The sequence below is a fragment of the Triturus cristatus genome, chromosome 7 (genome assembly GCF_964204655.1).
Source record: "Triturus cristatus chromosome 7, aTriCri1.1, whole genome shotgun sequence".
NCBI classification, from domain to species: domain Eukaryota; kingdom Metazoa; phylum Chordata; class Amphibia; order Caudata; family Salamandridae; genus Triturus; species Triturus cristatus.
In genome coordinates, this window is record NC_140590.1 from 1,528,015,534 (window position 1) to 1,528,029,467 (window position 13,934).

The window sequence follows — 13,934 nt, forward strand, 5'->3', positions numbered from 1 at the left end:
TATCAGCTAGCACGCTTCCCACATGTATTAGGTTGCATTGATTGTACCCATGTAGCAATCTGTCCACCAGCAGTAAATGAAAATATATTTAGGAATCAGAAATGCTTTCATTCACTAAACATACAGGTAGTCTGCAATGCAAAATATATCATTACTGACATTGTGGCTCAATACCCGGGAAGCAAACATGATTCCTATATATTTCGTCAGAATGGCATACACACTCGTCTGCTCAGGGGTGAATTCGGAGAGGGACATCTGCTTGGTAAACATGTGTTATGACTTCACACAGACATTGTACGTATGCCAATGCATTACCGTCACTGACCCTTTGCTTACTTCATTGTAGCTGACAGCACATACGCCGTACGTAGCTACATCATGACGCCATACCTCAATCCAACAACCCCCAATGAGCAGAGGTACAATGCTGCGCACATCTCCACCCAGAACATCAATGAGCGCACCTTTGTGCTGTTGAAGAGCCGCTTCAGATACCTATACAAGCCAGGAGGAGCATTACAGTACAAACCCGACCAATTCTGCAGGATTGTGGCTGCATGTGCCATGTTACACAACATTGCCACAAGGAGAGGCATTCCCATTGAGGTGTCTGACAGCGAGTCCAACGACGACAACCAGGAAGGGGCACAACAACGTGCAGCACATCGTGCAAGCGCAGCAGAAGGGTTCAGGAGACGTACAGAAATCACACAAAATTATTTCTGATGTGAGTTATGACGAGACAATACACAGCTCTTTTAACTTAACTATATTTTTCTCAAAATAAATATCTTGTAGTGTTGAGGCACACATATCAGGTGCACAGTAGCACATGGATAGCATTACTGACAAATTATACAAAGACATACACATTTGGACTTGAAAGTCAGTCACGAGTATTGTCCTTGGCAATGGTTACCTCACCATTGTTGAATGTCTCTGGACATGCCAGTCTATCTCCTCCTCCCACACACACCCAGACGCCTTTTGCCTGCTTCATCTCCATCCCTCATGTTGGATATGGAGGGTGTTGTGCTGCGAGTGTTGTGCCTCCTTCTAGTGGTGACAGGCATTGGCAAACTACTGAGGATTGAGGCCTCCTCACTCCCCTGTTCCCCCATCATGTTGTTAGCCCCAACAGTGGCAGCATGCATTTGTTCCAACGCATTTTTCACCTGGCGCAGTGCCTTGGCCACATTCCCACTACAATGGAACATTTCAATCTGCATGTTTACGGACCGACGGGCCAGCAGTGCAGTGCAGGTGCTCAGGCGATTGTTTGCTTATGTATAGCCGTGCAAGCGCTGCATCAAATGGCGATGGTGTCTCGTCTGTATCACTTGTCCCTCCTTCATCACCCTGGTCAGCTCCTGCACCTGCCTGTTGCCCTCCACCACAGCTGTAGTGAGTTCCCTCACGCAATCAGTCAGTCCAGAGATGTTACCTGCCATCTTGCTGATTTGTGCCTGCACTAACTGCATGTTTCTTGCCTGCAGGCGTTGCACCTGGAGCATCTGGGCCTCCAGACCACCCCAGACATCAGTAGATTGTTCCTCCTGCAGTGTGACGCATGACTTTACTCTGCTCCTCTGGCTTTGGAGTGTGCTATTCCGGACCTGTGCTTGGGGTGTCGGCGTGGGTGTACCTTGAGCCTGGCTTGTCTCTGGCGTTCTTTGGGACTCATACACAGTCCCCATGGTCTGCAGTGGTGCAACTGTTGCCCTGCATGTGGTGGGAGCACAGGCTGTTGTCTGTGGGACCACAGGTGTGTCTATTTCATCCACAGCCGTAGTATCCTGGGTGTCCATGCAGTCACTGTGCTCAGCCTCTCCTTTTCTGCATATGTGATGTTAAACAGTGCACATCTTTATAATTTCTGTGTGTGATGTCATGTCACATTAAGCATCATTTTGCTCATAATAAATTACTGACTGTCACACATGGTTCACGTGTTCTGACTTCCCATTGTGTATCTGCCTACGAACCTGCCTAACCTGCCTGTGTCTCCCATAATGCACTTGGTTGTGGCTGGAAAATGTGGACTGGAGTTTTTTTCTATACACTTGTGCTGAACTGAGGTGATGTGCCAATTTTTATATGTCTCTTGTAATGGTCACTTGCATGCATCTTACCTTGAGATTTGTTGGCCGCTCCAGATGTGTCCAGCTGCGTCACTCCCACCACAGCTTCGGGCTGTAGTGTGGACTGCACCAGGTCTTCCATGGGTGTGTTCCCAGGCTGTGTTGGTGGTCCCCCTCCGGTCTTCTTGGCTTCCTTCCGCCTCTCAGCGATCCTTTCTTTTGCCCAGCTGCGCAGGTCACACCAACGCTTCTTCAGTTCAATTGAGCGGTGTATGATCCCCACTGCATTTACTTTATTCTGGATCCTGAGCCAGATTTTTCTTTTTTGTGCCTCTGGGACCTTCAGTGAAAGTTTTCCAAAAAGCTTGTCATGGCTTATGACTACATCCTCTATGAGTGTGTCAATTTCCTTTTCACTGAATTTTAGTTTGTGTTTCCTGCCTGGTGTACCATCCCCTGATGTATTTGGATCCATTTTTGACAAGGGACAGGCATGCAAACACGGAGTTAAAATTATCGCCGCTTTAGCGGCAGAATTCTGCCGCTAAAGCGGTGACAATGGGCTTGATAATATACTGCAGAGAATGCCAATAGAAGCCCATATTGACACCAGAACATGGGCTTCTATGGGAATTCTCTGCGGCATATTATCAAGCCTATTATCGCCCCTTTAGCGGCATTTTTCTGCAGCTAAAGCGGCGATAATTTTAACGCCGTTTCATGATAATATACCCCAGAGTTGTTGGATGTCCTGTCCTGTTCCTGCTCTCAACTTCCTCGTCTCACAGCAACTGAGCACTGAATGAAGCATTGGCTGGTAGTGATGTCATCACTATGCATCAAAAAACGACGTCGCAATTTGCGATTTCGATATTAGCCATTTCACTACTAGTGATTTTGCTATTTTCAAAATCGAAATTAGGTTTTCTTTATTTGTGGGTTTATTAGGTTGTATCACAATTAGCGATTGTGATTTTTAGCGATTCGCAGATTAATCATTGAGAATAATGCATTGAGAATAGCGATTCTTTATTTGCAATTCTTTAAATTTCGCAAATAAGGAATCTCTATTTTCAAGTTTGATGCATGTGTCTGTTTGGCTGTTAGCCCAATATTGTGACTCACTGGAAGGTGTCATGTAAAACCTAAGTGGTGGAGTGACTATTTGGTACTATCAGCAAGAACAGGGTCTTCTGCCTGTTCTCTCATGGAAAGCTTTTGCAAGAAGAGCGTTTCTAGTTTCCAAATGTTGGGTTATGTTATACAATGTTCCTTTTTGCATATTTCAAAGGTATCTTTTAGGTAAACACATATTTTAATGCTTTTGTTGTTTTCAGGCATTTTGTTTTGGGGAGGGATATGTGTTGTGGTGGTCTTGGATCTTTAAGGGATTGTTCATTCTAACCATCCTAGGTCATCTTAGAATGACCACATGTAATGGATTCTAGGGTAGACAGTTGAAGTAGGAGAGCTGAAGGGCAAGGCTCCTTTCCATGGTTGGTGCCATTATTGGAATAAAGTTCTTCAACTACCTTAGATGAGACTTGGCTATAAGTGAAGATTATAATGCATGGTTGGAAGGAGAGAGAAGTGGAGAGATTTGTAGAGATGGGCATTACATTTATTATCTGATTACTGAGTGTCATTGTGAGATGTAAAGAATTGGTCAGAGTGTATAGATATTTGGGACCTGCAGTGGCAAACTATATTAAAGCCCTCCACATTTTCCAGCAGTGTGGGACAGATGTATTCAGATATTCCATGCCTGCTCCTTGGTAATGCTTGTTTTTTGGCTATGCAACATTGGTGCTGGACAACCCTCATAGCAGATATGTTGTATGTGAATGTAGCACACGTGTGTACTTTGAGCAGCATATCTTCTCAGGCTACCTTCGTTCAAATTGTTGGACAGGCAACCCTCACAGGTCTCAGGCCTTTCAGGTTATCAGCCCAGCAAAGTGACAGCCTCATGTGCTGAGCGCCACTCGTTAATGACATTGGGTTAATGCTTTGGTCAATGAGCAGCCGATCATTGAGGTGGGCAACACGTTATGTACTGTGTAATACATGTGACGATTTAAGGTAGTGCAGCAATCTCTGGCTGCTTTTCCATCCTGTTTCGACGTTGGGTTAAAGTTAACCCCTGAGCGCTTCTAGCTGAAGCTCTGCAGTACCAGTCAAGGTTGGAAGTCATGCCTCTCCACCCTTCCCTAAATTTGTCACTGGGTGAGGTCAGGGACCTTTACTGACACCACTCCACTCTGTGATGTTGGGTAAAAGTGGGGTTAAATGCCGCATTCCGAAGCTGAGCAATCAATTCTGCCCAGTGTATCAACTCAAGTGAGTATAGACCAGCGTTGTACAATAAAGCTCACAGCTTCTCACACTGCTATACTAAGGGGCTCATTAGGATGGCAGTCGTAGGCACATCCCCAGTGCTGGCAGAAAAATGTCCTTTTCTGCAATCCATCGGCACTCCTCGTGTCCGCCATATTACAATGGGCAAAGATAGTTAATTTTCCATCTGCTGCGGAGTCTCGGGACCTGCCAGAAATTTCCTTCCACAACGGTGGCGGAGGGAGCAAATAGAGAAAGACCGCCGTGCGGAATGACGTCCTGACCGCCAGACAAATCACGATACCTCAAACAGCCCATCACAACGCAGCGGAGAAACCCTCCACTCGTAGACGGCAGAAGCAATACTGCAGAGAGCGAAATCCGAATCGTGGTCACCTCTACGCGTTCCTGACCGCTATGGATCTCGCTCTTCAAACCCTTCCGCTGCTGTACCTCATCCACTACCAGCAAATAAGACGTTGCCGCGGTCACCACTGCAGGTACGTAAATAACACATCTCCGCACCCATCCACAACACACAACTCCTGTGCTGAAATACGGTTCCTGTCCACATCAGACACTCTGGTGGGGACAGGAATATATCCCCCAGTGTACTCACACATGTCCTGCCTGCCAGAAATACACACCTCCGCATCCAGGTCAACCATAAACCGTGAAATCGCTGCAATGTCCCGGGCAAGTCACCGCAGTGGTGAAGACACAGGAAATCCTGCACACAATGTAGTGGGCAGGGCCAGCGCCAGGCATGGGCAGTCTGGGCAGCTTCCCAGGGCTCCAACTTCACCCTACCCACAGTACGCTTTCCACACCCATTTGGGCACATGCTGTGTGCCCCTCTTGTCCCCCCCTGCACAATTTATCAGCCAGGCTAGACCTCGCACCTCACACATCAAGGGACAAGGTAGATTGACTGGAAAGGTGGGGGTGAAGATGTACACCCTGCACAGAAGTTCAGGGGCTTGACAACCCTCCTCCTCACACCTATCTTCCACTCATGTGAATCAAACAGAGTATAATTAAGAAATGAAGGCTCACACTGCACTGAACTGTTCACACTGCTTGTCAAGTCCCTCAGAAAGATCCCACACTGACACTCGGCAACATACACATACCATAGGTCAGCAGCAATGTAGGACAATAAATGGGCTAGCTCAAAGTGAAGTGCACAGTGCTGGAAACCATGTAGCAAGCCACATAGCATGTGTACATCACGTGCAAGAGGAGGAACATATCACACTACCCTTTGGCCCTCAAATCAGACATGGGTGACATAGTGAGTGAAATTAAACCACAGTGACCTCTGTGCAACAAGTCAGGGATACATCAATGCAAGCCATGCATAGGCACAGAAATGACAAGAAGTGTCAGAAGCCATACAGTGACCAGCCACACATCTGTGTCAACTTACTTAACATGTGTATGCCACCAGCACCACACACATGGCTCATTGTCACACTCCCTGACTGTCGAACCCTAGTAGGACCTTCACACAGGACCTTCACACATACTCCTCATCTACCCATCTCACACCTGCAACACTCAACACCTGTGAGAAACACACATAAAGGTGCAAATAAGATCCTGCAAGTGTACTGACAACAAACCACACACCCTAGGGTGCATCTACAAATGTCAGACTCACACTCAGGGATGTCTGAACCAATGCTGACCCAAAAACAATAGCCAAACACAAATCTCACAAACAACATCCACAGAAGTCCAACAAACCCAGCCATGTGCAGCCAAACAGTGGAAAGGCAATGTGAGCCTAGACAGAACAGGAATACACAACATTGTCACTTTGGACCAATCCTAACTGGGTTCAAGGGGACAAATCAGCTAACGCAGACATAGACACCACACCAGTCATCAAGTGAACATGGTGTCATAGTGTACCACAAGCATGCACATACACAATCCTGACAAGTGACAGGTCAATCCACTATTGTGTACTCAAAACAAGCTCATGAACAAGAATCCACCTTGCTGCATGTGACATACACACAAGACATGCACACTACACATGCAACACACATCTGAATGTATCACAATGCACAAATTACTCACACACAATGACATGCAAATAGAACATCACACACACATTGCACCTGTCAGTAGAAAGAGCCAACACAGGCCAAACACTGCATCCCTCTACAACAAAAACACAACAGATGTGCATACCAATCCATCACATAGCAAACTAAGCTGGACATTAGGGGGATGCACACCAGGCAAGTGCAAGGCTACATGCACTGACAGCACTGCATGCACACCAAGCAGTGTGTGCACACCAATCAAACCAGTAGCATACATATCTGAGTACCCCACCATGAACTCTCACAACACAAATCATCACAGCACACAGATAACATCACACTCAGGAAGGGTAGCAGTACCTCAGCAAACACACATACAGCTTAGCCATCACCCACAGATGCACAACTCAGGGAAACCCAGATTCAAACAACATGACTAGAGGACTGTGTTGCACAAACATATGCACTGCACATGAGAAACCATGACTGCAAACTAGTAGAAGAAAATAACATATAACTAATTGTGAAACTGTCCTGAGTGACACATTGGTCCTGTACACAGATCATCCTCCCACAGTATAGTGTCACACTATGAAGTGATGGGGAGGCTCACACACTGGCAAGCTATGGGGTGGATGACATGAGATTGAAGTGGTGTGTACATCAGTAGTGGACAGGTGAGGAGTGTACAGTCCACAAACACATAGAGGAGTAACTCAAAATGTGTAATCATCAGAAGCACCTAAAGGGGATGGTATGACTCCTCATACCACATACCAGACTGGAGCCAAAAATGTGTCAAGTGGCAGCAATGCATTAGAAAACTCGCAAATAAAGTCAGTGTGGCTGAGCAGGTCAGCACAGTGAGCACAAACTTAAACAAGCCACATGGCTGATCACCAAAACCCAACACAGACTTTGCAGTGACACACTCTGCATACTCACAACTGACAGCGAGAACAAGTAGGTCTCCCCCAGGAGTGCAAGTACACACCAACACACTGCACAGTGCTCAACCTACAATTCCTACATGTGCCCACAATCTGAAGCACATGTCTGACAATGTAAACAAACAGGCACTTACTACCTGGATCATACATGTGTGTAGTTGGCATGTGCAGGGTCACATACACATCAACACTACTGACAAAGACAGGCCAATCACACTGTATGACTACACAAGTGCACACATTCTAATGTACCCATGTGACTATGAAGACAGGCCCACACAAGATGACTACACACCAACACTGCTGTACACACATCAAGAAAGAGCCCACAGAAATGCCGGACCCTGGCCACCCCACAAGTAATCCTGTGGATAGCATTCACCTCTATTCTGGTATTGCATCCTAACATGACATGTGTACAATTTAGCAAACCTGAGCACAGAATGATTAGGAGAAGAGTAGACCATTACAAACAACCATCATTGTACCCTCAAGCCTCAGACTCAAGAAGAATAAAAATGCCTGTTACCTCTGGAAAGCTCTGAAAAAGTAAACCAAGCAATTGGAAATCTTAAAGTGGCATACAGAGCATGTGTCACATGAACTGATACCCATACATAAAACCTTTTATTTAGCAAGGACATTGACAAAGCAGACAACAGGAGTAACAGTCTTTATTACATAATACCCAGATAGGCATCAAAAGTACAAAACAGCAAGGCCATTGGCCATTACTAATTCGAGGTATGCACATGTGTGCATGAGAAACTGCACAGGGAATGGGCATCAAAAGTAATAAACAGCAAGGCTATTGGCCAGTACAAATTCAAAGTATGCACATGTGTGCATGAGAAACTGCACATGGAATGGGCATCCAAAGTGACAAACAGCAAGGCCATTGGCCAGTCCATAGTTCCATTTTTCACATGTGTGCATGAGAAACTGCACAGGGAATGGGCATCCAAAGTAACAAACAGCAAGGCCATTGGCCAGTACAAATTCGAAATTTGCACATGTGTGCATGAGAAACTGCACAGGGAATGGGTAACACCGTCCACTGCCATGGGAATCACCCCAGCTCAGGGGATACAAATGGGCAGTCCAGGCACCTCTGTGGGAGAAATGGTGTGGGGAGGGAGACTTTGCCTCAACTTTGACTTTCAGTTGAACTGGGAGGTGGCTGATTATCAGGGCCAGTTGGAGGACTGGACCTGGGAGAGAGAGGACCGGCTGAGGTAGAGGTATCAGTAGCTGTAGAAGCCTGAGGGCTGCTTGGACCAGGTGGTGTGGTGGCACTGGGAGGTGGAGACATGCTGCCGGAAGACACAGTGTGTGAGGGTGAATGTTGAGGGCTGGGTCTCAACTTCTTGGGGATTCGATAGCCCACAAGTGTCTTGGCCGGAGTGGCAAGTGAGGTGGGCACAACAACCTCACTCTCTACCAAAGGTGTATCAGGTGCAGGTGGCTCTCCCTGTGGATATTTGCTGGATCTGGTGGTACGCTTGGGGTGGCCTTGCCTTTTCCCCTGCATCCCCTGTTGTCCAGGTAAACTCCCCACTTTGCTCTCCTGTCCCAGCTTCACAGGGGTGTGTGTGGGAGTTGACGTTGTGGGTGAATCTGCCTTAGAGAAGTGTTAGTTGCAGGCACCAGGTTCACAGCAGACAGGGCAACTGTTTGTTTGTCTTTGGGAGCAGGTATGGGGATGGGAGTGCCCTTGGATGGGGGTGATTTTGATGAATGTGATATTGATGCCTGCTTCTTGGCCTGATGCCCATGAGTGTCACGTGATGGGCTTTTGCGCTCCTGTGTGCCTGTTTTGTGTTGTGGGGATGGTGTCTGTGGTCTGGTCCACTTGGAGTGCTGCTCTTGTGTGCTGCGTGTGGAGGACTTGGTGCCTGAGGGCTATGGTGTGTGGGCATCTCATCAGGTGGTGCCACTGGCAGGGTGGCTGCTAAAGGGACAGGAGCTGGACAGGGAGCCTGTGACTGCTGAATGGCTGTTATCACTGTGAAGGACAAAGACTGGACAATTCGGTGTAGGCCACCCACGTTAGAATGAATCCCCTCCATGAAGGCAACTACCTGTGCCAACTTCTTGTCATGATCCTGGAAGGCATTCACGAGAGAAGTCTGACCCACACACAGCTGGCGCAAAAGGTCCACCACCTCCACACTGAGGGCAGCAGGGGAGACAGGGGCAGCGGTGCCTGGGGGAAGGAGACTCTACCCTTCCTAGGGCTGCGGGCACAGACATCACTTGTGGTAGCAACTGGGAGAGTGGGCACTGGACGATGTGTGGTGGAAGAAGAGTTAGATTTTGAACTTCCTGTGCTGGCCAACATAGAGGAGTCACCGCTGGAGACTGATGATGTGGAGGTTGGTGTTTCGGGGCGTGATTCATCCAGGGAACTCCTGTCCCCCTCTGAGGTGCTGGTCACATCAGTAAGCTCATGTGTAGCAGTTTTGACAGAAGCTTTCCCACTGGTGTGGGTCCCCTGTCCTTACGTGTCCTCTGTAGATTCTGCAAGAGATAGAAACACAGGTTCAGTATAGTGCTCTACTCACAAACGTCATATGCAAGCAAAGCACAAAACTTTAAAATGATACTCCCATGTTGCCCTCCTCCATGTGCAGTCAGCATGTGCAACCTTTATGCAATCATCAGAAGATGCATGGAAACATGCATAGTTGAAATTAATGCCCCATGTGACATTGACACAGCCAAATAGTTGGCCCGTGCCACATGTCAATGTGTGAGATGGCTAATCAACTCACAGTAATGATGGACTGAATACATGATGTGCCATTTTTACTGTGTTCATTGCTGAATTAATTTTGATAGTTGATCAGCTTGCACACACTGTGCTCAATTTGTAGAAAAGTTGTGCTCTGTGCAACTTAAGCAAGAAGGTGTGGCAGGTACAGCAGCTACTTAGAAGTCAGCAGTGTTGCTGTTTCAATCATGTGCTGTGTCAACTACTCCCAGGGCTGTTGACACAAGATGTAGGAATGTACCATTTTCCATTCACATAGTCAGATTCTGTTTTGGAGGTATTCAGTATGTATATACTGACCACATGTACGACTACATGAGATCTAGGTGTCTCTGCATGTGACTTGTTCATTAAGCTGTTGTTTCAGTCCAGTTATTGTTGGCGCTGTGTCAGTCAAGATGTAAGATGTTTGACACATCTCATAGGGCAATAAAATTGACATGTGTCCCCTTTCATTTTATGTAGGAGACGACTAAATGTGCATCGTCCGTTCGCAGTGCTGGCAAACATGGAGGATGAGGACATCATAAGGAAATTCCGTCTGGATTGCCTTACCCTTCAATGCCTATGTGCTCAGTTTGAGCCCCATCTGAGGCCTCACAGAACCTATCCGACTGCTTTGACACCAACAGTTAAGGTGATGGTGGCCCTGCATTACTTAGCAACTGGTTCATTCCAGTAAACGGTGACCATCGCCGATGAGATGTCTCAATCGATGTTCAGCATGGTGCTACATGATGTCCTGTCCGCAATGATGATATACAAGAACAGATACATCCATTTTCCTAGGAGACATGAATTGGCAGCTGTAAAGGGTGATTTTTATTACCTTGGCCACATATCTAATGTTGTGGGCACCATTGACTGCACACATGTTTGCCTGGTTCCACCACAGGCACTTGAGCACATATAAAGGAACAGGAGGCATTTCCATTCCATTAATGTGCAAGTGGTATGCCAAGTGGATATGATAATCTCCCATGTCTGTGCCAGATTTCCCGGATCAGCACATGACTCCTACATACTGCGTAACAGCATCATACCACAACTGATGGCAAATCTGCATTCGGAGCAAGCGTGGCTTGTTGGTGAGTACGCAGAGTCAAGTAGTGTGATATATGTGTGACATGCTGTTCTCAGCTCCTGTTTATGTAATTAAATTGCTCCCTGTATATCACACCTAGGTGACTCTGTGTATCCCAACCAGCCTTGATTGCTGAGCCCACTGAGTAATCCAAGGACCCTGGGGGACGTTCGCTACAATGATGCACATGGGAGGACATGTCGTGTGGCGGAGCATACTTTTGGGCTTCTGAAGCCTAGATTCCATTGTCTGGACAAGAGCGGAGGTGCACTACTCTACTCTCCCCAAAAGGTGTGTCAGATCATAGTTGCATGCTGCATGCTCAACAACCTGGCCTTGCGCAAAGAGATCCCCCTGCTCTTGGACGATGATGAGCAGCAGATGCTCAGCCCTGCAAACCCACACATGCCCAGTGACAACGATAGTGGAGAAGAGGAAGGTGTTCACCTGCGTCAACAGCTCATCGACAACTACTTCCCTTGAGTGTAAATGACAATGTACAAGAGTAACATTGTCTGTTGTCTTTGATGGTAGTGGCAAGGCATAGATGATTGTTTTGACTGCTGCCTGTTGTTGGCTCTGTGCAAATGTGTGTGGCACGGGGTATATTTATCCAGAAACCTCATGTCTATGTTGATGTTGTTGCTCGTTGTTATGTGTGCCGGTCTGTGTACATTGATGACTAGTGTGTGCTGGTCTGTGTACATTGATGACTAGTGGTGGTTAATGACTAGTGGTGTGTTCTAGCTGTGATGGCATCACCTGACAAGTAAATCTCATTCTCTTGAATCCCTTCAGCCTCTCAATGCCTCGACACAATAAGAGCTTGTGGTGCATTGGAATTTGAGTTGACATTGTACATACTGTGATAAACATGGAGCTGACTCAAAGACATAGGTGTGTAAAGAGTGTTTAATTACAATGATTATTTGTGACAGAGAAGCGATTATTTACGAAATTGTGGAAAGTGAATTTCTGAGTCGTCAGTGATGGTAAATTAGACCAATAGAGTAGTCACCACATTGATGTAGTCACAGAGTCCAACAGACTCCTGCCATCAACATGGCAATGTGGGTAAGGATAGTCAAAAAAATCCATGTCAAGGGGAACAGAGGTGCCATCATGGCTGGCTCAGCAACTAGCATTTGGATGGTGCATTGGCACGTTATCCTCCCCTGGTGTTTCTCGGATGGCCCCTTGTTTGTTGAGCAGGGGGGCCTCTGCTGCAGGCTCAGCGGTGTCTGAGGAGTCATTTTGTTGCAACTCCCCCCTCTCTGTGGCCGCAGCTGAGGTGGTGGGAGTATCAGCATGCGGGCCACTGGAGCAGGGTTGAGCTGTCATTTGGGCCGCATGTCTGTCCCTAAGAACACTCATAAGCTGGCCCATGAGGTCCATAAGTTAGCCCATACGTGTGTCCATGGACCTCAGCAGCAGGCGTAGCTCATACACTTCTTCCACAATCTTGCCCATCTGTCCCTTGGTCTGCTCATATGCCCCAAGGACTGGCGATGGTGGCCAGGGCTTCTGCTGACCCAGACTTGTGGCATTGGCACTCGACGCACCCGCAAACTCTCCCTGGCCTCCTCTGATTGTGTTGTGGTGTTGGTAGCCACTGAGGTAGGGAGAGTATTGCAGGAAGCAATGGTGATGGTGGTGGTTGAGGCTGCACAGGTCATTGTAGCTGGGGTCAGCACTGTTGTTGCTGTGGTGGTGGCGGTGGTGGGGACAATGAGGGCCTGAGATGTGGTGCGTCCTGGCAGTCCCGATGGGCCAGGTTGTTGCTCCTCGTCTGAGAAACGTAGGGAGTCTGCATCCGAGAGTTCATGTTCCGGGGGGAGACTGGCTATGCAGGTTGGTGTTGTCTTCTGCTGCAGTTGTGTGTGGAGCTCCTGTTAAACAGAGGTTAAATGGTCATTGAAGTGCACTCCACAAGCTTGGTGTTAGACGTTTGGATGTTACATGTGATACACCACACACTTAACATTGCACTCACTTGGTACGGCTGCAAGATACTGGGCATCAAGACATGATGTTGAGGTACATACATTTCTTGTCCATGGTGAGACATGTAAAAGGGAAGCATGTGCCACATATAGATTGTGTGATTACAAGGACATGTCGTCATCTAACAACTTGAGGCACATCAACTTTATGTGATGCGTCTTTTTGCTTTGCTCTGCATGGAATCCTTTTCAGCTCAGCAAGAACTAGCCATTGTAATGTTATACATACCTTTTTCATATCATGCCCTTTACTTTGTTTGTCTGATTGACCATGCATGGTTTGTGTTCATATGGGCCTTCATGCTCTATCATCATGGCAGTTACACATTGCATTCAGTGCTGTGCATTGGGCCCTGAATTTCTTCCACTTGTGACTTGGTGAGTCAAAGTTTCATTTCTGTGACAGTTATGTACACTTAGCTGTCCGCACGCTGGATGTGGCTTTTGGATATATGCCAAGTTGGATGACATGTGAGTGCTGGTGTGGTCATATGGCTCGATGCATTTTGAGAAGGATGGCAGGGTAAATGCGCTGTCTACCTACCTGTTCGGTGACACAGTGGAGGGAAATAGCTGTCACATGATTATGAGTGGGAGGAGTGTCCCATTCTGCTCAGCTTTGTGACATGGGGGCTGGTGGGAGTTG

At 47.2% G+C, this 13,934-nt stretch overlaps 1 protein-coding gene across 1 annotated transcript; it reads right to left on the reverse strand.

Annotated features, from left to right (window-relative positions):
- Positions 1 to 2,058: 2,058 nt before the first annotated feature.
- LOC146812310 (nuclear apoptosis-inducing factor 1-like) lies at positions 2,059 to 2,559 on the reverse strand. The gene has a single exon (XM_085615158.1). The coding sequence runs from the start codon at positions 2,557 to 2,559 to the stop codon at positions 2,059 to 2,061; it is 501 nt and encodes a 166-aa protein (XP_085471284.1).
- Positions 2,560 to 13,934: the final 11,375 nt, after the last annotated feature.